The following is a 23,395-nucleotide window of genomic DNA, read 5'->3' as shown; positions in this document are numbered from 1 at the left end:
ACTCTTAACAGCTGGAATTGTACAGGACATAACTGCCAAAACCTAAACAGTTCTCATGCACAAGTCTGAAATATGGTATACTGGTGTAGCAGTAATTCATATGTATACCAAATATGGTATAGTGGTGTAGCAGTAATTCATATGTATACCAAATATGGTATACTGGTGTAGCAGTAATTCATATGTATACCAAATATGGTATACTGGTGTAGCAGTAATTCATATGTATACCAAATATGGTATACTGGTGTAGCAGTAATTCATATGTATACCAAATATGGTATACTGGTGTAGCAGTAATTCATATGTATACCAAATATGGTATACTGGTGTAGCAGTAATTCATATGTATACCAAATATGGTATACTGGTGTAGCAGTAATTCATATGTATACCAAAACTATGAGAAGAAGTTCTTTTGAGATTCTTGCAGACAAAAACTTTTTTAAGTTACTCTGTCAACGGTTGCCTTCTGCAGAAGAAAAACAATAACGTTTAAAAAATGCTAAAATTAGTTATAAGAGTAGAACAGTTATTTGTTATCCAAGCAGTCTGGTGATTTGTAAGCTGTATGAAAAACAGCAACATTTTGTAGAGGCTTCTCTGATCAACTGTTTTGGTTTTGGCATTAAAAATATTAAATAGTAATTAGTATAAGATATAATAAATATAGTACAGTAAGGTATGAGGAGGTTCCAACCGTACATTTAAAAAAACAACAAGTAAACAGTGATCTTCCGTGGTTAGAACATAGAGCTGACAGGTATGTATTTGAGTGAATTACTGATTCATTCTGAAACTTATTTATGTCTTTTTCTTGTCTACTTTCTGTCTAGTTTGAACAGTTTGAGAGTACCATTGGATTTAAGTTAGCAAATCACCGTGCTGCTAAAAGACTATGGAAAGTCTGTGTAGAACACCATACCTTTTTCAGGTAAGTACAGAACCCAGAATTTGTGTGATGTAGAGTTTGTGTAGAACAATGGACTGACTACTATATACACACCAATGTTATCAAGCTAGGGAGTTACTGAGGAGTTAAGAGTAGGGATAGGAATCAGTTTAGACACCCTAGCATAAATCTGATTTGTATAACTGACCAGAAAAGACATTGTTCTATACATCTGAATTGACTTTCATAGTAGACAAGTAATACAAGTTAGTACTTGTATCAGGAATAGGTCTTACTGATATTTTAGTTAGTGAGATAGACATTATTATTCATGTTGCTTGGAAGCATATAATCTGTTGTAGCTTCGGCCTCAAATTCTAGAAATGATGAGTTTGTAAATTTATATATTCTTTATTTTAAATGACAGGTTGGTACAGCCAGAACCTCCACCAAAAGGAAAATTGTTTCATTTGGGATCCAAGTTCCGTTACAGTGGTCGTACCCAGTTCCAAACAAGACAGACCAATGCACTTATTGATCGACCAGCACCACAGTTTGAACGTATTAGCAGTAAACGCTTCCATAGTTTAGACGGTGGTAAGTACTTGTGTGTGTTATGGGGTGTTGTATAAGAATTGTCAAATTAGTTTGCTACTATTCACAATATTACTTAACCTTGCATAGCATAATTTTTTTTCTGTCCCAATACTGATGTGAGTCTCAGCACTGGTAGAGGGCGCTGTTCACAACTTAAAGTGTGATTGATGATGATTAGATTTGAAGACTTTCTTAAAAGTCATGTTATAAATAAATCATAGATCCCAATCATGACAGTCCATGTGGTATAAACCGTACAAAACTTATGAATGATGTTGGCAAATAGTAAACATGTCACAGATATTGACCAATTTGTATGTGTATCCGACAACATTGTATTGATATTCACTTACAGGTTATGGTGCACCACGTGACCCGGTAAGACCTGATGAAACTAAAATTGACAGAGATGATAGCATCCCACTTGAAGCAGCTGCACCCCCTTCAGATAAAGTACCATTTGCCGATAATGATCGCATTAATGAACCCGAAGCACCGGTACGTCTTCAAAATAATTCCATTTCTTTTGTTGTATTGAAATAACTAGTGATGTAACTCATAGATAACCCTAACTATCTGATTATAATCACAAAAGTTGGATCTTAGCCACCAACATGCACATGGCTTTGTAACTATGGAAAACCTGTTCATCCCATGTTTTCATGTCTTTCTGTTGTTTGAAACATAATAATTCTTGAAAGAGTAGGATGATATACACTGTGAAAGTAGTTTCCTGTCTCAACAAACACAGGAAACTACTCAAAGTAAACAGGACTCCAAACTCAATTACATTCCCCAGTGTTCAGACAATAAAACTGCTATCTATCTACTAAAACAACAACTGTGACAATAATGTGTTGTGGGATGGTAGGATAAGATTGTAATCACATTTCTTTGAGATGATACCAAAATCAAATTGTTGTTAGAGACAGTCGGCTAGTAGAGATTACTATGACATAAACATATAGGGTGAGTTGACATAAACATAAAGGGTGAGTTGACATAAACATAAAGGGTGAGTTGACATAAAACATATAGGGTGAGTTGACATAAAACATACAGGGTGAGTTGACATAAACATGCAGGGTGACTTGACAAACATACAGGGTGAGTTGACATAAACATACAGGGTGAGTTGATGTAAACATACAGGGTGAGTAGACATAAACATACAGGGTAAGTTGACATAAACATACAGGGTAAGTTGATGTAAACATATAGGGTGAGTTGACAAACATATAGGGTGAGTAGACATAAACATACAGGGTGAGTTGACATAAACATACAGGGTAAGTTGATGTAAACATATAGGGTGAGTTACAAACATATAGGGTGAGTAGACATAAACATACAGGGTAAGTTGATGTAAACATATAGGGTGAGTTGACAAACATATAGGGTGAGTAGACATAAACATACAGGGTGAGTTGACATAAACATACAGGGTAAGTTGATGTAAACATATAGGGTGAGTTGACAAACATATAGGGTGAGTAGACATAAACATACAGGGTAAGTTGACATAAACATATAGGGTAAGTTGATGTAAACATATAGGGTGAGTTGACAAACATATAGGGTGAGTAGACATAAACATACAGGGTGAGTTGATGTAAACATACAGGGTAAGTTGATGTAAACATATAGGGTGAGTTGACAAACATATAGGGTGAGTAGACATAAACATACAGGGTGAGTTGACATAAACATACAGGGTGAGTTGACGTAAACATACAGGGTGAGTTGTGTAGTACCCATACATTTTTGAAGTCAACACAATTACACAAATCTAATAAATACTAAAAGACTAGTTTTTACGTTACCTATAAATATCTAGATTTTAGTTTCCCTATCTATCCTTTCCGTTCACACTTTATTTCTCAGTTTATTCACACCTTACAGTTTCTTTAGGAGTTATAGAAAAGAGAGTTGCCAAATGCCAGAAAGTTAATCTTGCTCTTTCAAAAGGGAAACACCAGACAGTGTATATAATACTTTGAGGTGTGGTAAATACATGGCTAGTAGAGCTGGACAATGACCATTCCTAAAGGATAGAGTTAACAAACAAACAAATCTGTGTATGTATTTATACCTGACATGGTATTGTGTAAGTCTTACTTTGAAGCACACACGAGATGTTACTGTTACGTATCTTAGTAATTGTGTGATGTCTTGTGATGTTACTGTTACGTATCTTACTCTTAGTAATTGTGTGATGCCTTGTGATGTTACTGTTACGTATCTTAGTAATTGTGTGATGCCTTGTGATGTTACTGTTACGTATCTTAGTAATTGTGTGATGCCTTGTGATGTTACTGTTACGTATCTTAGTAATTGTGTGATGCCTTGTGATGTTACTGTTACGTATCTTAGTAATTGTGTGATGCCTTGTGATGTTACTGTTACGTATCTTAGTAATTGTGTGATGCCTTGTGATGTTACTGTTACATATCTTAGTAATTGTGTGATGCCTTGTGATGTTTTGTGATGAGAACTGCTGATACTGAGTTATTGTAGAGACAGTATGTGTTGTTTATCAAGTAGTTCTAGCCACGTTAGAATTCCTAATTAATGATCTGGATTATAGTAGAATCACAGTACTTGCTGACTGTGTTATAATAATGTGTGTCAATGCATAAAGTGAAAAATGAAGTAATCAAAAATGAAGTACTGCAAACCAATCTGCAGTCTCACACGTTGGATGGTATGTGAAACACTAAGAAAGAGACATGTTTTGCATTCATATTAACAGTAAATACTTTTAAATAAAACAGCCTAAATGCATAAATTTACATACATTTACATAAATTAGCTTGAAGTTACTTACATGTATGTATATCAACAACATTTACATACATTAACATAAATTTATATACATTTCCTTCTGGCAAAAGGAAGTCCTTTTTTAAACTCCATGGTTTTATGTATATATGTGTCTTTGTATTCTCTCTCTCTCTCTCTCTATATATATATATAACTTTCTGCCCCTCTCAGAGTGTACCCTGTGCTGATTCTGAAGATGAGGAGGAGGAGGCTGGCAGATCTAGGGTATGTCGTCTTGGGCAAGAAAACCAAAAAAATTCAGGTTCATGTATTGTGAATACAGCCCAGCCAGCCATCCATCCATCCATTCATCAATTATTATCATTTCATTGCGTCAAGCATGATCAATCTTGTTCACAGTTGTTGCTACAAACACATTTTTTGGCACATAGCTATTTGGGTGGCCTTACCTAATTCTATGTTTACCATTACCTGACTGAGCCTATAATTTTTCCATCTGGCAAAATTAAAAAATGTCGACAATCTCTATGACAGGATTAGAAAAAAAATCGCGTCACAGATTGTCAGATAGTAATCCCATGAGCACATCTCTGAGCAAAAATTGCTGAGTACAATTATGAATTGAAAAATTATATTTGTATCACCAACATGTACTTATGCACTTTTTTTCATATCTTTAAAAAAAATTAAGCAACCAAATGACTGATCATTATTAAGTTATTATAATGACAAACATAGAATTAAGGACAAGCACCCATACAGAGAAAACCTGAGAATCGTACATGTGGGGATTTTCAGATTTTCCACGGAAAGTTTATCTGCCTGCTTTCATACTCTACATTGAATGTATACTTTCCCTTTGTTTCTAATGTATTATTTGTCTTGTGTTTTTTTCTTTCTATGTGTCATCTCTGTGTCCTGTCTTGTAGAAATCTGTGGTATGTTCTTGATTTCTTTCAAAATTTCATGTATTGTTAACATTTGACATCTCATCCTAAAATAACAGATAGTTTAACATTTGTGTATGATGGTATGTTATCATGCTCTCTGAATTGTTGGGATGTGTGTGCTTTCTTACTAGCATGAAAAACAAACCAGATAGCATGCTGAATAGTAAACATATCCAAAATGCTTGATTTTATATAAATCTGATTACTTCTTGCAAAATTATTATATTTATCTATTCATGACATTTTCATATCACTGCTATAACCTACTGTTAATGTTTATGAGTATGTGATAACTCTGACCTAGTGAGAGTTCATTATAGTCTGTAAGATACAACATTTGTGCAATGCACTCAAGAAGCCTGATAGGGCTGAACAACATATCTTACAATCTAATATCATTATTACACTCCTCATACTAGTACTAAATATCATGTACAGCATTAGCCAAGTTACACTTTTGAAAAAGAAAGGGCTTCATGTATAACTCTGCTAAGGTCAATAAGCAGAATTCACCTGTTGACAATATCCATGGTTTTATATTAACACTAACAGGTTTTGTTAATTCTACTCATATAAGTGACACTTTGACATATGTAGCTGTATGTACTATGAAAGGTGCACAGTCTGTAACTTTGTTGTTGTTATGGTAACCTTGGTTTATAGCCTGTTTACTGAGTTGTTGAGTTACATCGTTAGCTGGTTGTACCTTCTATAGCCCTTATAGCCTGTTTATTCTGCTGTCGAGATACATCGTTAGCTGGTCATACCTCCTATAGCCCTCATAGCCAGTTTTCTGCACTGTTGAGATACATTGTTAACTGGCTGTACCTTGTATAGCCTTCGTAGCCTGTTTACTGCACTGCCAAGATACACTTCGTACACAGGCTACAAGGGCTAGGAGGTACGACCAGCTAATGATGTATCTCGACAGCGCAGAAAATTAGCTAGGAGGGCTATAGGCGGTACAACTAGCTAACAATGTATCTCGACAGAGCAGAAAACTGGCTACGAGGGCTACACTGTCAATGGTACCGTACATGCAGAGTTACAGGCTGTGTCACTATGTCATATTTTAAACAAATAAAGACCAACTTGTCGTATAGTGTATGCTACATAACATGTTACATTCCACATCTTACCCATTCTGGTCTTGTACTGTACTAACCTTCTATATGTACTGTAAGTACTCTCTTAGTTTGTCTTCGTCTTTTTCTCCTTCCTCTCCTGTCTCGTTTTCCAACCACCCCATCTTGTTTAACAGGATGCTACATCTGATGAAGGGGAATATGATGGGGAAACCGGTCGCACTTTCAAGGTTCGATAAACTTTCCTCACTATGTCTCATCTCTGCAACTTGCACCCATACCTTACAAGGAGCACACACTACTCTCTCCAGCTACCCTGCCTTCTCTCCTCTCCTCTCCTTTTCAAAATGGTACCAGCATATCCACAATACCTACCCCAATCATACATCCAATAGTATTCAACTGCATGTTGCACTCTGGGCTGTTGTCTTTCTGTGTGTGTATATGTGGTTCAAGTTCATATGATGTTATGTTTGTATAGATGAAGGTGGAAATGAAAATATAAACTGACTAATGGAACTAAAGTATCTTGTTTGTGTAGCATGGCAGTGCAGTGATAAATTCTGAAGCTTTAGCTGTATGTATTCTGTGTCCAGTCCTGCATGTCAACACGCTTGCTGTGTCTGTCCTGTGTGCATGGACAAACATAATCAACAATGCAAGTTGCACTCCAAAACAATCACACCTCCCGTATATAGTTGGTTTCCAGGGGGATAAAAAAGAGAGGCCATGTCAGACATTAGCATAATGAGTAACGGAGACTAATCATTTCTATTCCTGAAAGATTTCCTTTGTGTTTTCTATTCTATTCAAACAGTCTGGTGAAGGTGAGGATGAAGGTGAACGGGATGAAGATGGAAGTCCACTACCTAGGGGAACTTCTTACCAAACTACTACTACCACAACTACTGTCACACGTGTCACAGGACCTGATGGTGAAGAAGAGCCTGATGAGGAACGTCCACAAGAGGATGAGGTGAGAATGTCATGTCTTGTTCATGTAGTATTGGTACTCTTATCTCAACAAGGTGACAGGGTGCTTAGCCTCTCGTCTCTTAGCATACATGTACTTATAAATGTAACAGACAATTATATAGCCGAGTTATTCTATCTCAACAAGGTGACAGGGTGCTGAACCCATTTGTCCCATAGCATATTCTAAATGTAATGGACAATATAGCCGAGTTATTCTTTCTCAACGAAATGAATGAGTACTGCATCCACTTGTTGTGCCTGACATCTCACTTGTAATGAAATAGACAAACCAAAGCAGTGTAGGTGTACTCTCTGCATAGCCATAATGTCATTTCTTATCTTGCTTGCAATCAGATAGACAATCAAAATCTAGCCTGGAGCTGTAGTAGACTCTCTTTTCACCCCCTAGCTTTGACTGACTACATGAATGGTCACCAGCTGTGAGAAACCAGGTTAAATTTACTTCTTGAAAATTTAGCGGTTTTAAATTTGATATTTCAGAATTATATTAGAAGGAAATCAAGGCTAGATGTAAATCATATTTGATGTGCAGGCAACTGTATTATGATATATTCAGAATTTAGCATCATGTCCTGTGCTTTCTCTCTGACACAAACTAACAAGAAAACAACTTTACTATTTCAGCACTTCATCGCAATGTGTTTACAATATCATACATCACATTATTAATAAGCTGCATTCTTATTTTCAGTAAAAATGAAACGCACTCCCACATTTCAGCACCTGCTCGCTTTTTTCTCAGCAGTTGTAACAATTGACTAGATCAACCTTCTGCATCTATTTCTTTACAGTAGTTTTAGTTCATGGATACATGCATTGGTAATTTCTTCAGTTTCACTGAGTATAAATTTGCATAAATGTGCATACAGTATAAATCATATTAAAAGCTTAAATGTAGATCTGGTTTACATATTCACCCATTGTTATTTAGAAGCTCACATCTTGGCAATATATAGACTCGCTGCCAAACGTTGTGACATTCGTCTCTCTGTGAGGTGCATGAAGTGTGCCCAAGGGGCAAAGCTGCGAGGAGTGAGTGACTTGTTACATGATAAGTCACTCACTTGTAGCTTTTCCACTTGGGGTGTACATACATCTTACAGAGAATTGAATGACACAAAATCTGGCAGTGAGACTTGGCAATATATATCGTAGTTCATCAATTCCTAATCCATCAAAACACCTTATGTACATCAATCGTAGTTACACACACCTTATGTACATCAATCGTAGTTACACACACCTTATGCACATCAATCGTAGTTACACACACCTTCATGCTTTTGCTTCAGGAATTATTCTGCTGTTCAAGTATATTAGCGAGAGACTTATAGAATAGATAAGTCACTTTCTCTATCTACCAAGTTTTCAGAGTTGATGTACAAATCGATATTGGAGATACATTCATGCTCTTTCCCAACCAAGTTTATTGTAATATTACTACAGTATCAGCAGATATACCTGTATGTCCATGTTCAGTCTTTGTAAATTGTACATCAAAATCATGTGTTTGGAACTTATTTGTATACAAAAATGTACTAAGTGCCCAATGTAGTCTGTAACATATGATGTGCTCTCCTACCTTACGGCTTACCGTGTGACTTCACGAGAAGCCTGATTAGGACTAAACAACACAACATATCTAACACAGTACTATGTCCAGTGCTGCTACTAACTTTTATATTACACTTGGCTTCTTATGCTCTCTCCTCTATAATTATATTTCATTAGAAACGTGATAATTTCAGGATATAGGTTGTGCTTTTCCTTCTCTGTATCTTTCTTCATATTTTAGTTCGTTTTTCAGTGTTTTTGTTAAAGTTTTCCGGACACCTCAAATGGGAAATCTGGTCCGATTTGCATAGATATCCATACTTTGTATCCATACGTTGATAGAGAAAACTCCAGAAACTAATCAGGAATCTGATAAAACTTGTGTGGTTTGGTCTGTTGATGTTTTCCCGGACCAAGACTGACATCAACAGACCCTACAACACTTGAATAGGTTTCCATGTCATCATTTGTGTTAGGAACCTTAGTAACATAGGAGTAAATCCGACAAAACTTCAATAGATTTCCCTACTTTGTACCATAATTTTGGTTGGGTGCAAACCAGATGAACTTTGGTGAACTTAACAATATCACTGTCTTTACCTTTCTAACAAGTTTTACAATACACCAATTGTGAATTTGGTTGTGTGTGTGTGTGTACAGAATAGCAATAGCTGGAAGGCAGTATAAAGTCTAAACACACTTCCAGCTGATGTTATTTCGTATGGTGTCCATTTACAACCAGATTTACAATAGATGTATTTCTTTTATCTTCTTGTCTGTAGTCTCCTATCTCTACACAGCCTGTACATGGTGTAGGAGTTTTGAAATATATAGTAGATGATTATCCAGATAGGGTGCAGGTGAACATATTAACCCTTCATTTATTTTCATTTGTTAATTCTAACAATGTTGGATTGATAGCAGCATAGAGTAAATCACCCATAATAGTCATAGATTTAACATTTCACTTGGTGTTTCTCTTAACTCCTGTATAACCATGGTGATGTAGACAACCAATAGTGTGGTTTTCAAGTTGGTGGTGGGGTGTTTCATAATGACGGTGCTGCTATAAACCTTGCTGCTTTCACCTGCTATTTTTAAAATTAACTACATCCCTGAACTTAATAAGTAAATAAGAAATGAAAAGACTTGTCAAAATAACTTAATGATTACAGGAACAAACTGCAGAATTGTTAGAATTCAGCAGTAATGGCCTGAAATTTAGATTACTTGTTTTAGTAATAAAAGGAATACGGTATGAACAGACAGTAGAGCCCTCAAATTTTGAATTGTACTTTTCAGGAAAAATAGCTTAAAATTGAGAATTTAAGCATTTTCTATAAAACCCCTCCAAGTATTGAAAGCTTTTTAAAAAAGAGGAAAATGCCAAACATGTTGCAAATGCTTGCATAATATATAAAATTCACACATTGCTAGTAAATTATACTTGTTGCCACCATTATCTGAAAGTAAAATGTTGATAAAGCTCATGTAGTATAAATCCTTTATTAACATAGTAATCACTTGATGCTTAAATAATCCATGCAATGAGAGTGAAAGTTTGTTAAATTACAAGGTATATTTAAGTGTGTTGTAGTGTTTTAGCATAAATTCATACCATAAAAGTGACTCATTATTACTATTAAAATATCCTTAACTGTGTTGCAGTTTTCTAGTGTAAATTTACTGTATAAAAGTGATTTATCATGTAGTGCATATATATACTGTCACCATATAGTTTAACTGTGTTGCAGTGTTCTAGCATAAATTACTGTATAAAAGTGACTTGTTTACTAAGTACTTAAATGTCACAATTACTACCGCCAGCATGACAAGGAAGGTGATGTCAGTGTACCACCATATGATGAACACTTTGAGGTAAAATACCCTGGTTATGAGATTCCAGAGATGCCAGAAGAGAGTACTGTTGTTACTACTAATACCAGTGAGACTGTACTACCAGATGATGTACAGAAGGATGAGGTATTACCTTACATCAATCAACAAACAGTTTTATACAAATAGAAAAAACAAAACTTACAAAATCACTTCAAGAAGTGATTTTGATATTATATACAGCAATGAACAAAAAACAGTTTTATAAGAATAGAGAAAAACCCCTACAAAACACATAAAATGTTTAGAAATGAAAATTTCTACTCACAGAGTCAAAATCTTGGAAGAGAATCCCAAATTTTCATTACTATGTATGAACCCAGTGTCCATGAACATTCATTCTTGTTCTAGAATGTTGACGTGATTTTGATATTATATGCTGTTAGACATGAACCAAAATAACATAAAGGAATTGATAGATATGAGTACAGGAACAGATTTCCGTTGTATTTCATTCATTGCTGCAGTGACCCATTTGATTGGCCTACTGGAGTATCACTGATGTTCTGGTGGGCTATTTGTTCAGATGTGCATTTTATATACAAAAAAAAAATGTACCAGATAATAGAAAGATTGAACTATGTTTCTAACATATGAGCAGTCATTCATGTTTCTTTAAGAAAACCAGTTTAGGTGCTAAACTTCTGTTTCATAAACTGTGTTACTGTTGATTTAAACAGTCAAAACAAATTCTGCAACTATAACTGCTAGTCTCAAGGAGTGGATATAAACTTTTATATATGAATGTAATTCATACAGACTTTGTTAGTTTTCATAATCTTTAAGAATAATGTAGATATTGAATGTGGCTGAAATATACAAAATGTAGTGTAGTCTTGTATTGTATTATGTTTCCTGCTTACCCACAATGCATTGTACCATAGAGCATCAGTTTGTCCCAGCTGCTTTGTCCCGTCATCAACAGAGAATGAAGTTAGTTGTCAGAGTGGGAAGGAGGGAGGGAGGAAGGTTGGGATAGGTTTGTTGGTTAGAAAGATACACTGTTAGGAATACTAAGAGAGAATCATTTTAACAAGACATTGTTTCATGGAACATAATGTTTGGCTAGGCATTCATGGTGAAGTGCATGATGGGACAGTATACTATGAATATAGGACAAACGGGACATTCTGTGCTGGGCATGGCAGAAATGCATTGTGGGAACAGGAAATTAGTTGTGTTGTGTACATCTGATGTTTGTTGTTGTTGTTTTGTTGTTATTTATAGCATGGACAAGTCATTGTTACCAAGAGAACTGTCGTCACCACTGTCAGGACAGTTGATGGTGTGGAGATCAATGATACAGCGCAAGCGCCACAGGTGATAACCTTTGACCCTTGACCTCCCCCTGACCTGTATCAGTTGATATACTTCAATTAATTACAGCATTGTGTTGATAATTCTACGCATGCATATATTAGAAGTGAAACCACTACTTGTTTTCTCTTACAGCATCTCAGTAGTTACTATAGCAACACCTCAATATGAAGCACAACATCTAACTTGACTTGACTAGCATGCCAGTTGCTATTAATCGTAATAGTAGCATTTTAACCACTGGTTATTGCTTGCCTGATGTCAATATTTCACCCAAATGCATTTTACTCACTACGCACAGCGTGCCACGGATTGACCACAAATATGTAGTTGTACTCACAGCAATATAATTAACATATCATATCTGACCATTTCTAAGGATTTATACACATCTGTTTCTTAATTTGGGAACAGATTAAAATGGAATTGAAGTGACACAGAGTGTAACCTATCACATGTAATTGACTGTCATTAATTGGTTGAAGACTACTATTTGCATATTGTTTCAACCAATCAGAAAGCATGACCCATTTTACCACTCAGTAATCATCCATGTAATGATCTCCACCAACCAATCAGAATGCATGACACACCTGTCTGTTAGGTGTTAGAAGTAATCACTTGGGATTGGTTGGTTATAAAACACTCTGTGTTGAGTAGTCTTGGTTACCCAGACTCACCACTGATGGCTCTTCTACAAGACCACTGTCTTACCAAGCCTGTTAGTTGTAATTAAGAGGTATTTGATAACCTGTTATGAAGGTACTAGTATCTAGATCAGTCAGTATGAAGTACTCCCAGCATGAACTTCTCTGGGAAAGAGATCCGATGTGGGCGACTTTGGATTATGTTTCTTCAAACTCTCGTGTGGGTGGTTTCATAGTAGAGCCCCAAGTGGTGAGAGTCTGGGTAACTGAGACTGCTTTGATTGAGATTTAGAGAAATGGTCAGAAAGCATGCTAAGTGTTGATGTCTGCATTTTCTTAATTCTGCCTGCAGCAGTCAGATGAGGAACAGAATAGAGAGGAGCCTGAAGAATTGGCTCCTGTTGATGATTCTCTGGAGAAGGTGAATTTTGCAACTAATACTTATCCACTTCTTTCCCACTTTGGTAGACCTATGGTAAACTTCTGACTATTTATCAGGTCTCTAACTATTGCACAACTCTGCTGCAACTAGTACTGTGAACATTTTACTCTAACACCAATATCTAGTCTGTTGCACTGTGAACTTTGACCTATGACACCGATATTTGGCTCTTTGAACTTTTACCTATAACACTATCTATTTTGAACTTCGACCTATGACACCGATATTTGGTTCTTTGAACTACGACCTATTACACCAATATTATCTTAAGTCTGATATCAGTATCTTTGCAAGTGTGATGAAATTCATAATTTGCAGATAATATGAATGTAAACATATCATACAATGCATTTATAATAAGTATTTTGAGCTGTTTTTTTTTTTTTTTTCAAAAAGTGAAGTGGCATTATTATGCTGTTTTTCTGTTTTTTCTGTTTATTATTAATTTGAGAGCTGGATGATAATATTAGAAAGTAGTGAAAATTTCACCTCATTTTAAATTGAATGTCATGCTCACAGTAAATCCCATACTTTGCTCATGTTAAGATCTTAAAAGTCAACTAACAATGGGTGACAATTAAGGTATCAAATACTACTTTGACACTTTAACCTTTGCCCTTTGACCTCTCTTGGTGCTGTGTATGTTAATTTATAAAAAAAAATAGTATATTCAAAAGTGTTTTCAGATCTAGATGAATTTAGTGCAGCATATACTTGTACCAAGATAAGTCAAGACTTGGGAATGCTTCACATAGTTTCACCCCTCTTCTCCTTGTTAGTGGTACATACAAACTCAAGTTAAGAAGGAGTGAGGATACTTCTCATGCTTTCACCCCCTTTGTCTTCTTGTATGTGGTATAAACTTGCCATTTAATACAGCATGTAGCAGGTTGTACCACTTTCAAGTTAGGAAGGGGTTGGAGCAGAAAGTAAATTCTGATAATCATGGTTATAAGGTGTCATTTACACTGTGCAATGTGCTACTACCAGTACTGTCAATAGAGTATTCGATGTCATATGAAGTAATCACTTCAGTAACTTTACTATCCAACTAGCCTTATAATGGTCTCTCCTGGTGTAAGGTACATCATACTATATATGTAAACAATAACACCATGCTTCACTTCTAACACTTTTTTCTCCATTTTCTCCCAGCAATATAACTGGTACTTGCTTTAGATTTAATGTTCACATATTATGCTAACTACTTGCTAATTTTTCCCTTTCATTTCCACCTATTACTTTAAATTGGGCTTCATAATATAACATGCTTATATGTTCATCTCTCCAGCTTGACTTCATGTATAATCCCCTGACAGTGATATCTATGTCATACACCCTGACAGGGCAAACTCCTACACGTCGGTGATATACACCACCACTGCCTTCAATGGTGGCCACTTTGCCATATCATACAGTTAACGTCACATGGCCCCCACTGAGGGCAGCGCTACCTTGGAAAGTTGGACCAGAATTTATGGAGGTCCCCTTTCTTTATGATAATGCTGCGTAGGAGCTTGCCTGACAGGGTAGTAGTATCATTTGTGACTATCAATACATGGTAGTCTTTTAGAGGCAAAGAGACATAACATCACCACTCTTCAATGAGACCAGAATAACACAATGAATAGTATACCAGGTTCAACAAAAAAAATACCGACTACATACTCTGGTCGTTCTATATCATGACAACGTGTGTGTGACCTGAATGAAAAAACCTTCAATTTTTTGCAGGCCGAACCTGAAGAAGAAGAAATGGTTGAGATGGTTGCCACACCATCTTTTGAAGCTGCACCAGTTGTAAAGACAGCTGCCTTGAAATACCAGCCTGGTGATGACGATGATACCACGGCAACAACAGATGTACCTATTGTACATACGGAAACCAAAACAATCACATACGAATCAAATGAAACCAACGACCAGCCAGACGCCATCGACCCAGGCACACTTCAAAGTGCACAAACTATTACGAGTGAAACACACACTACAACTACAACAACACATATTACCAAGGTTAGCAGTGACATAGTGGGTACACTTTTATTATTCTTCTCTAACTTTTTAATCATGTTCCAGAAATCTTTCCAATAGTGTGCAGCCCTTCAAACACAGAGTTTATTATAACCTTGAGAATGATAATATACAGTTGATTTTAAAAAGTAATACCCCACTTACATGATTAAAACCAGGAAGTGTAAGATAAAAGTTGAGCTTGTGACCTCACCATAAATTTTTCGATTGCAAAAGACCTGTTTTTGTTAAACAGCCGTAAACTTACATTGAAAGAAATAAGAAATAGAGGTTATTAACGTCCATAAAGAAATGAGGATATTTCAAAAACTGAAACTAAAAAATGTCCAAAGTTTTGACATAAAAGGTGAAATCCTTGCTTTCAAATAGTCATATCCTCTGTGAGGTTATGCAAGTGGAGTATTACATTAGATGTGGTGGTGTTGATACCATGACAGAGGTGTTTGCATAATTTCTTAACTATTTGTTTGATATGCAACTGACAAAATGTAAAAAAAAAAGGCAGTGTGCTAGAAATATAGTCTGTTATTTGTATATTCAGTTGATCAAGTTCAGTAAATAATTGTGTTATAGTTTCATAAACCTGTACAAATTGACTATATTCTGGAAACTAATAGTTGCATAGGTGTGTTTATAATATACCTAGTGATAATGCTGTGCCATGATTCGCTAGAATCAGTCACGTGATAGGAAAATAGAATGACTCACAGTCCCTCGGGTGTAATAAACGGGTGCTATAGCCCTCATGGCCAGGCAATATGTGTTCAATATTCCTGTGTGTTATAGTTACATAAACCTGTACAAATTGACTATTTCCTGGAAACTGCTAGCCTAGAGACTTTACTGTCTGACTGGGTGTGTTCTTGTGAATAACATCAAACCAGGTTAGGAAACATGTAACAACCAAAAGATGATGAAAATAAGCAATTCCTAAGAAATAAACTTAAGGTTGGTTTGCTCTTCACTAAATCATCATGTGTTATATAGCTCTGGAAGCAACTCACAGGGATGTTGTTGTTTACTGAACTTGGTATACTGAATTTATTTTATGTTGTTTTCACTCATATTGCAACCCTTTTAAGTTACCATTGACAACTTGTATAATGTTTGCATGAAATGCTTGTGATTAATACTGTAATGAAATGTAGGAATTTGATGGTGGCAAGGTTGAATGATCTAAAAGGGACATTGTCATGAAATGTAGGAATTTGATGGTGACAAGGTGGAATGATCTAAAAGGGACAATGTCATGAAATGTAGGAATTTGATGGTGACAAGGTGGAAGGACGTTGTCATCAATTACACGTGAACTGTAATAAAAGTTTCATTTGAACTTTTTATATAAATGTAATTTGATTTACTAACTATTACTAGAATGTATTGGCCAGTTGTAGGAGAATGTCCAAGTTTTATCTGTTTTTGTGTTTATTCTCAATCCTTGTTTTTATGTCAGTTCTGTGTTAACCTGAATTGGGAACACAAAGCCAAATGTCTATGTTGTATTATATATCCATAAACCTGAAAGAGTCAAGTAATCGTAGGGTTAGGGGTTTTTAGAGTAGCCACCATAGCAAGACTGGAGAACACTTGGCCCACTAGATATATCGGTATTTTGTTCCCTAACCTGTATTGGAAGGCACACAAAATGAAGGAGCCAAGTTCCATTAGGGTTTATGATGTTAGAGTACCCACCATAGCAAGCCTAACAAACAGTGGCTCAATGTATTTCGTGTACCCTAGTCTGTTTAGTAACCCCACAAAGTGAAGGAGCCAAGTAACATTAGGGTTAGAGATGTTAGAGTACAGCATATGTTAATAAAGTGATTGTTAGAGGTTTTACCTAATACTGAGCTGAGTCCAGTGTTTTCTAGGTGTGCTATCAAACACTTTTATGAAGTAAACAAGAAGTTCTTCTAAGTGTTTTTGATGACTCTGTCCTTCTACGAGCAATGTATTGAACTGACTAAACTGTGCATGCTTTGTTTGATTTGCCTGTCAAGATTTAGCCTTTTTCTACTGACATGATAGGATAGTGTTGTATTATTCATCATGTTAGTCAGACTGACTAGCACCAAGCAAGAATATGAAGTAACATGTGACGAGGGGTGGTCACATGTGTATGCCCTCTGTGTTGTATGACTTGCATTTATCATAACATTAATCTCAGCCCAAACTTATCTTGTACTTGCTGAATGGAAGCATAACTTGTGAAACTCTAACATAATGTAACTAACCATAAGGAGCATACAGCTACTCTAAAAAACATAATTTGTTATCAGTGAATGTATAATAAGTCTATACATTTTATGTGTTATGTTTTTATGCAGACTGTCAAGGGAGGCGTGTCAGAAACACGTGTTGAAAAGAAGATAGTTATTCAGGGTGATGCTAACATTGATCATGATCAGGTTAGTACTGTAAGTTGAAAGAGAACCTTGACAGATTTTCCCAGTATGCACAAAGAATATGTTTTGTTAAAAGCCCAGTTCAAATTTGGGATTGAGGAAGGCACAGTTCCAATTTGGGATCGAGGAAAACTGTTATCCAGCCGAGCTTTAGAAAAAGTTGGTCCTAAATAAATGATTCATATGGCTCCACTGATAACACTAATGTGATCCTAAACAGAGTCGCACATATTTTCTAGCTCAATGGAGAAAATATGAGAAGACACTATAGTTATAACTGTGCAAACTGAGTTTATTTTGAATTGAGTAGTGCAAACCTAAAGACATGGACACACATTATTGTGATGTAAAACAATCCGAAAATAATTCTGTATTTTCTATTTGAATGTGTACAAGTTTGTTAGCACATGATATAATCATTTGTACTTCACGAAGTATAACATAACGAATGCATTAGAATGGAATACATGTATATGGGGGGGGGGGGGGTGTTTCCCAGTCGCAGACTGTTACTTAGATGATTTTGAAAATTGACATGTTTTTTATTTGCCGCAGGCCTTGGCTGATGCGATACAAGAAGCAACATTAAGTCAGAATATTGCCCCCCCCCCTCCCCCTCCCCCTCCTGTACAGATTATGTCACTGTAATAAGTTGACATGTGTGTTTATTTATTACAGGCCTTGGCTGATGCGATACAAGAAGCAACAGCATTGAATCCTGACATGACTGTTACCAAAGTAGTAGTCCACAAAGAAGGTGATGAGGTGGTAGAGGAATATACACAAGACCAGTTACAGGCTAATGGAGAAAACTAACCAAAAACAAGCATTTTACAAATGTAAGTACATCACAACTGATGAGCTAGAAATTTTTGCACTTCAAAAAAATGACTTTGAAATTATAAACACACAAGAACAGTTATAGGCTAATTGAGAAAATCAACAAAAAGCTAAGATTTTATAATTGTTAGTATGATTATTGGAACAAGATATGAGATTGAATTGAAAATTTTACCTAATTGAAAATTTTGCCTAGTATTTTTTCTCCCCCAACTCTCCATTGTGAGTAATTTCAAAAGTTAGAAGGATAGATATTCTTAAAGTGGACATATGGATGAGGATTGGATTTTGGTTTTTTTAATTTATAAAACAATTTTATCATGGCTTCCTACTTGAAAAATCAATGTAACACAACATAGACCAAGTCCTTGTTTGAAACTCAATAACATGTAAAAGATTAATAAATGTGCAAAATCTTTGTTATTGTACGTACAATGACAAACTTTTTAAGTAGGAAGCCATAACAAAATTGTTTTATATATTAAAAATCCAAAATAAATATCAAATCCTCATCCATATGGCCACTTAAACACTGAAAATGTAATAAGCAAGACCCAAAGATAGTTCTCAAAAAAATGGACTTTCTCGTCATATCAATGTTTGTAAGAAGGAGAAGCGGAGAAAAAAGTGTATAGGTAGTTGTAGGCTATAAGGTATATAGAAAGCCCAAGACTGAATGACTTGACTAGTGCCCTCAGTGGTGAGCTGTGTACAAAACACTCATGAATTTTGGTGGTGCTATTTACATAAATTGCTATCAAGAGTTAATCAAACCACAGGGAACAGGACAAATAATCAGTTTTGTTATCGCGATTTTCCGGATTTAACACGTGTTACCTCCATTAGTCGGATCAGTGGATGTTTACACTCACGGCTTAATGCGCTAATTGGGCAAATAACTAGTGAGTTTGTTCTTGAATTAGTAAGCTACTAATTAATGCAAAGCTGATAAACTCCAATAAGACATTGATATCAGGTAGGTAATAGAAAGAAAAAACAGTGAGAGGAAACTTTATTTGAAATATACAGAAAATAATATTAGAAATCCGGAAAATCGCGATAACAAAACTGATTATTTGTCTTGTTCCCTGTGATCAAACTAACATTAATGGAATGGTCAGGCCTAAAATGGGATAAATTGAAACTTATAGTTTGTCTTTCTTTTTCTGTTTCAGATAATACCTAGAGTTGCACTTCATAATTGAACAAACGTTTTATATCTTCAGCCTTACACACACTGAAGTGTGTACTGTATTCCTATTGCTTAGATAGAGAGAAAGAGAGAGAAGAAATCCAAGCAGATATCCTGGTTTCCTGGGTTGTACCTAATTCTTCCTACTACACAATCATCAAACAACAAGAGAAAAAAAAAAAAAAAAATATACATACGCAGGAAGCAAGCTCATTAGATTTTTGACAAAAAAATCCACCCATACCAGTCTGTGTGTATGACAAGAAATTAAGCTCCGTTTTGGAGTGAAAAGTGTCTTTTTTTTCACCGTTAGTGAAAATCACTTGATCAGATAAATATTCCACATTTTTATTGTTCATTGTCTTTGGTATGGTTACAAAAAAATGGCAGTTTGCTTGTCCAGTACTTTTGTCTGTATTCCCTGGGGTAATGGTTATGTGCATATTACAATAAGCTTTTATTGGGGGTTTTGAAAAACAGAAAGTACATAATGGGGCATATAGAGATACTGTGTATGTAGTCGGGAACACTTTTGGGGAATTATATTTGTGGTGTAAACTTAATAATGTAAACTATTGGTAGGGCAGACACATAAAAACTGTAACAGACAGACAGACAGACAGACAGACAGACAAGTAGGCCAGATTCCCCTTACTTCATTATATCTAGTATGTGTGAGACACTAAACATTTTTTTTTTTAAAAATCAGAGATAAACGTTAAAAGAAACCCAGTAGTTCATTTGTGTCAAGTAAGAGACCTCTTAAAAGAGTAAAAAAATTGTGCATATTTTCTCTTTGATATTTGTTCATGAGTCCGTACAATTTCAACAAGTTTTCATATATTTTCCTAGAGAATTTTTCGTTTTTTTCTGCTGCAGCATGTGCGTCCCTCTCAATTGTTGCATATATGACCTTTGACTAGAAATCGGAAACCATGTACTGTAGTTGATTTCATTGTGCAGCCGTGAGATACATGTACATTTCATTAGAGACTGGACAACCCACTACCAATGCCAGTTTGTCTTTCCTTTTAAAAGCTGTATTTTCAGTTTGGTTTAGTATTATCTTTATTTAACAAAAAAGACTACTGCTTAAAAATAGGTACTTTATTCATTGTTTACAAGAATAATTCTGTCTTAGTAACCTTTATTTTTTATTTTTGTTTGTTTATGGAATTATGGTGATTTGAATTAATTAAAAGTTGTTGAGCCAAGACTTTGAATTGAATAGTTTGTATATGTGACCATCATAGACTGTATATGTATTCAATTTTTATGTTAACCTATTACCTTGTTGTAACAAATTTTTTGCCACTCTTTGTTTTGTTTTTGTATAATAATGAAATATAGCAGGTATGCTTAGGGAGAAGATAGGATTTAAATTTAGAATTATGAGAATGTCAGAGTTAGAAATTTATTCAGTTAATCAGTGCTCGTCTTCTCCTGCAATTTATTCGTACATGCATTTTCTGTTGATAAAGAAAGCAGATTGGAATATTTCTTTGTTTTAAAGAGGTTGAATTTGTATGCATGTGTTCCAAGAATCAAATATCAAATTCATGTTGATTGTAAATTATGGAGAGAAAAGTAAAGAATTGAAAGACCTTTCTCAGACACATTGCCCTCTATTGCCAAAGGCATTTCAAAGAAACAGTGCCCTCTATTGACTGTGAAGTGAAAAAACTTATGAATATTCATGATGCTGTCAGCCATTGCTAGATGATGTACATTGACAGTCTCTTTCCAGGTAATTAGAAAATGTTACTGTTTCCATTGAGTTTACATAGTTATAACTGAACCATGGATAGGGTGCTTTTCAATAGCAGGGCAAAGATGGAACACAATTGATTGAAATCTTAACCTGATTTTTGCATAGCCCAAAACTGCCGCTTTCAACCCCCAAAAAGGGCTGACAAAAATTAACTGTGAATTTATTTGTAACAAACATGTAGTTTCTACTGTGCAGTGTAATGTTTTATTTTTTGGCAGTAATTTACACCGTTTCATGACTCTGACCAGACAGTTTTGAAAAAACAAATAACACATCATGTTAGTGTAGTAGTCCTACTGACATCTGACTGTTAATTGTAGTGTTGTAGAACTGATAGGATTTGATAGTAATTTTAATTCAGAAGTTTGTATCGTCTAACACACCAAAAAAAAAAAAAAAAAAAAAAAAAAAAAGGTCGCCGTGCGCTAGCATGTATCTCTGGTCATTCTCTGCCTGGGAGTAACAACAATCTTGCAATTTGTGATTCATTGACACAACAACCCCTGTAATGATGTAAAATAGAACATCCCAGATATGTAAATGGTACAACATTTATTAATAATAGGGGTGTGAAGAATGACATCACGATTACCGAGTGACAAGTCTAGTAAGTTACCTGCTGATTGGTTATATACCACCATTTGAATTTAAAACACCCATTCAGAATCATTGTTGTAAACCCAGTGCAGACAGCCCCCCCCCCCCCCCCCCCTCTATGTATGATTCTGGTTCACAAATCCTTATTGTAAATACCACCCTGTGAGTTGTCATTGTGTGCATGCAAATGCACCGTCACATCTTGTGTTGTATGACTAATGTATTTAAAATTTACTATTAACTCTAAAGAATGCAAAATCGGAAGCACCAGAATCTAGCTTCACATCCACTTCTAAGAATGGCATCAAATGTTAGTCTAATTTTTAGGGCGGTTAAGTGTGGAGGAGTGCTGTAATTTAGTCACATACAGCAGTTCAGTGTGGAGGTGCGTCATATTTTAGGCACATATAGGGCGTTTCAGTGTTGTGGGGGGCCAGTCGTATATGACCAGAGATAGTGTCCGACTGTAATGTTGCCATTTAGATGGCGTTAATTGGGAGTGCGTTTTATTTGACGTACACCAGTCTTTCTAGTACAACAGTTGAATGCTTATTACGCTATAATGTACCTGTAATCTGTGAATGGAGGAATAAAGGCAATTTTTTCTCATTTTAATCTTTCTCATGTGTTGGTGTATGTTCTGTATTATGTTCCAGGTTGGCTCTCAGAGCTGAAGAATGGTTATACCTCAAATTAAATCAAAAACTGCTTTTGAGTGTAAAAAATCACAGACTGACATCTATATGATGATATGATATGATATGATATGATATATATTTTATTACCCGATCAAAAATAAGTACAATACAAACGTAAACACAGGAAAAGCAAACTAGATCGGATAACAGGAGTCAGAAAATAGCTATGCTAATCGTGTCTGACCCCTGGCTAACATATGACATGTTTGCTATCAGTTCTGAAAGAGGAACTACACTTTCGAACATTTACTCTAACAGAATAAATATGTTGCTCAGATTTCAGTGACTGCATACAAAAAAAAATATTCCAAAAGCATTTATTATGCATGAATCTTGAATATGTAATGGCCAGGTCCATTGTTACTGACATCAAACAATGGACCTGTCATTCACTTCTTTGCATGATAGAATACACATGTAATTTTCAAACATTATACTAGTAATTATGACTGATGAATAGACTAATTCAAGAATATAAAACCTTGGCTTTCACACATTTCAATAGATAAACTATATAAGCCTTTTGATCGCAGTTCTTACACGCCTTGTAAGATATTTCAACATCAGCCTTTATATTGGGTTATATGTCTTTGGTGCAAGGATACATCAGCCTTGATATTGGGTTATATGTTTTCGGTGCAAGGATACATCAGTCTTGATATTGGGTTGTATGTATGCCTTATACATCAGCCTTAATA

At 35.4% G+C, this 23,395-nt stretch overlaps 1 protein-coding gene across 10 annotated transcripts in view; it reads left to right on the top strand.

Annotated features, from left to right (window-relative positions):
• Positions 1–22,614, top strand: part of LOC144446036 (protein 4.1-like) — an 82,688-nt gene extending 60,074 nt beyond the window's left edge. For 2 of the 10 annotated variants that reach the window (XM_078135715.1, XM_078135709.1), the window contains exons 9-22: positions 837–934; positions 1,320–1,489; positions 1,845–1,987; positions 4,484–4,537; positions 6,485–6,538; positions 7,126–7,284; positions 9,641–9,718; positions 10,686–10,841; positions 11,982–12,074; positions 13,071–13,139; positions 14,895–15,176; positions 17,522–17,602; positions 18,278–18,438; positions 19,615–22,614. In XM_078135715.1, coding sequence (XP_077991841.1) covers positions 837–934; positions 1,320–1,489; positions 1,845–1,987; positions 4,484–4,537; positions 6,485–6,538; positions 7,126–7,284; positions 9,641–9,718; positions 10,686–10,841; positions 11,982–12,074; positions 13,071–13,139; positions 14,895–15,176; positions 17,522–17,602; positions 18,278–18,415 — 1,575 coding nt within the window. In that variant the 3' untranslated portion in view covers positions 18,416–18,438; positions 19,615–22,614. Of the gene's footprint in view, positions 1–836; positions 935–1,319; positions 1,490–1,844; positions 1,988–4,483; positions 4,538–6,484; positions 6,539–7,125; positions 7,285–9,640; positions 9,719–10,685; positions 10,842–11,981; positions 12,075–13,070; positions 13,140–14,894; positions 15,192–17,521; positions 17,603–18,277; positions 18,439–19,614 lie in introns of all 10 variants that reach the window. The other 8 variants (XM_078135707.1, XM_078135706.1, XM_078135708.1 and 5 more) reach the window with 7 other exon arrangements.
• The last annotated feature ends 781 nt before the right edge of the window (positions 22,615–23,395 follow it).

The sequence above is a fragment of the Glandiceps talaboti genome, chromosome 14 (assembly GCF_964340395.1).
Source record: "Glandiceps talaboti chromosome 14, keGlaTala1.1, whole genome shotgun sequence".
In the NCBI taxonomy this organism is placed as follows: Eukaryota; Metazoa; Hemichordata; class Enteropneusta; family Spengelidae; genus Glandiceps; species Glandiceps talaboti.
This window is presented reverse-complemented; position numbering and strand designations above follow the sequence as displayed.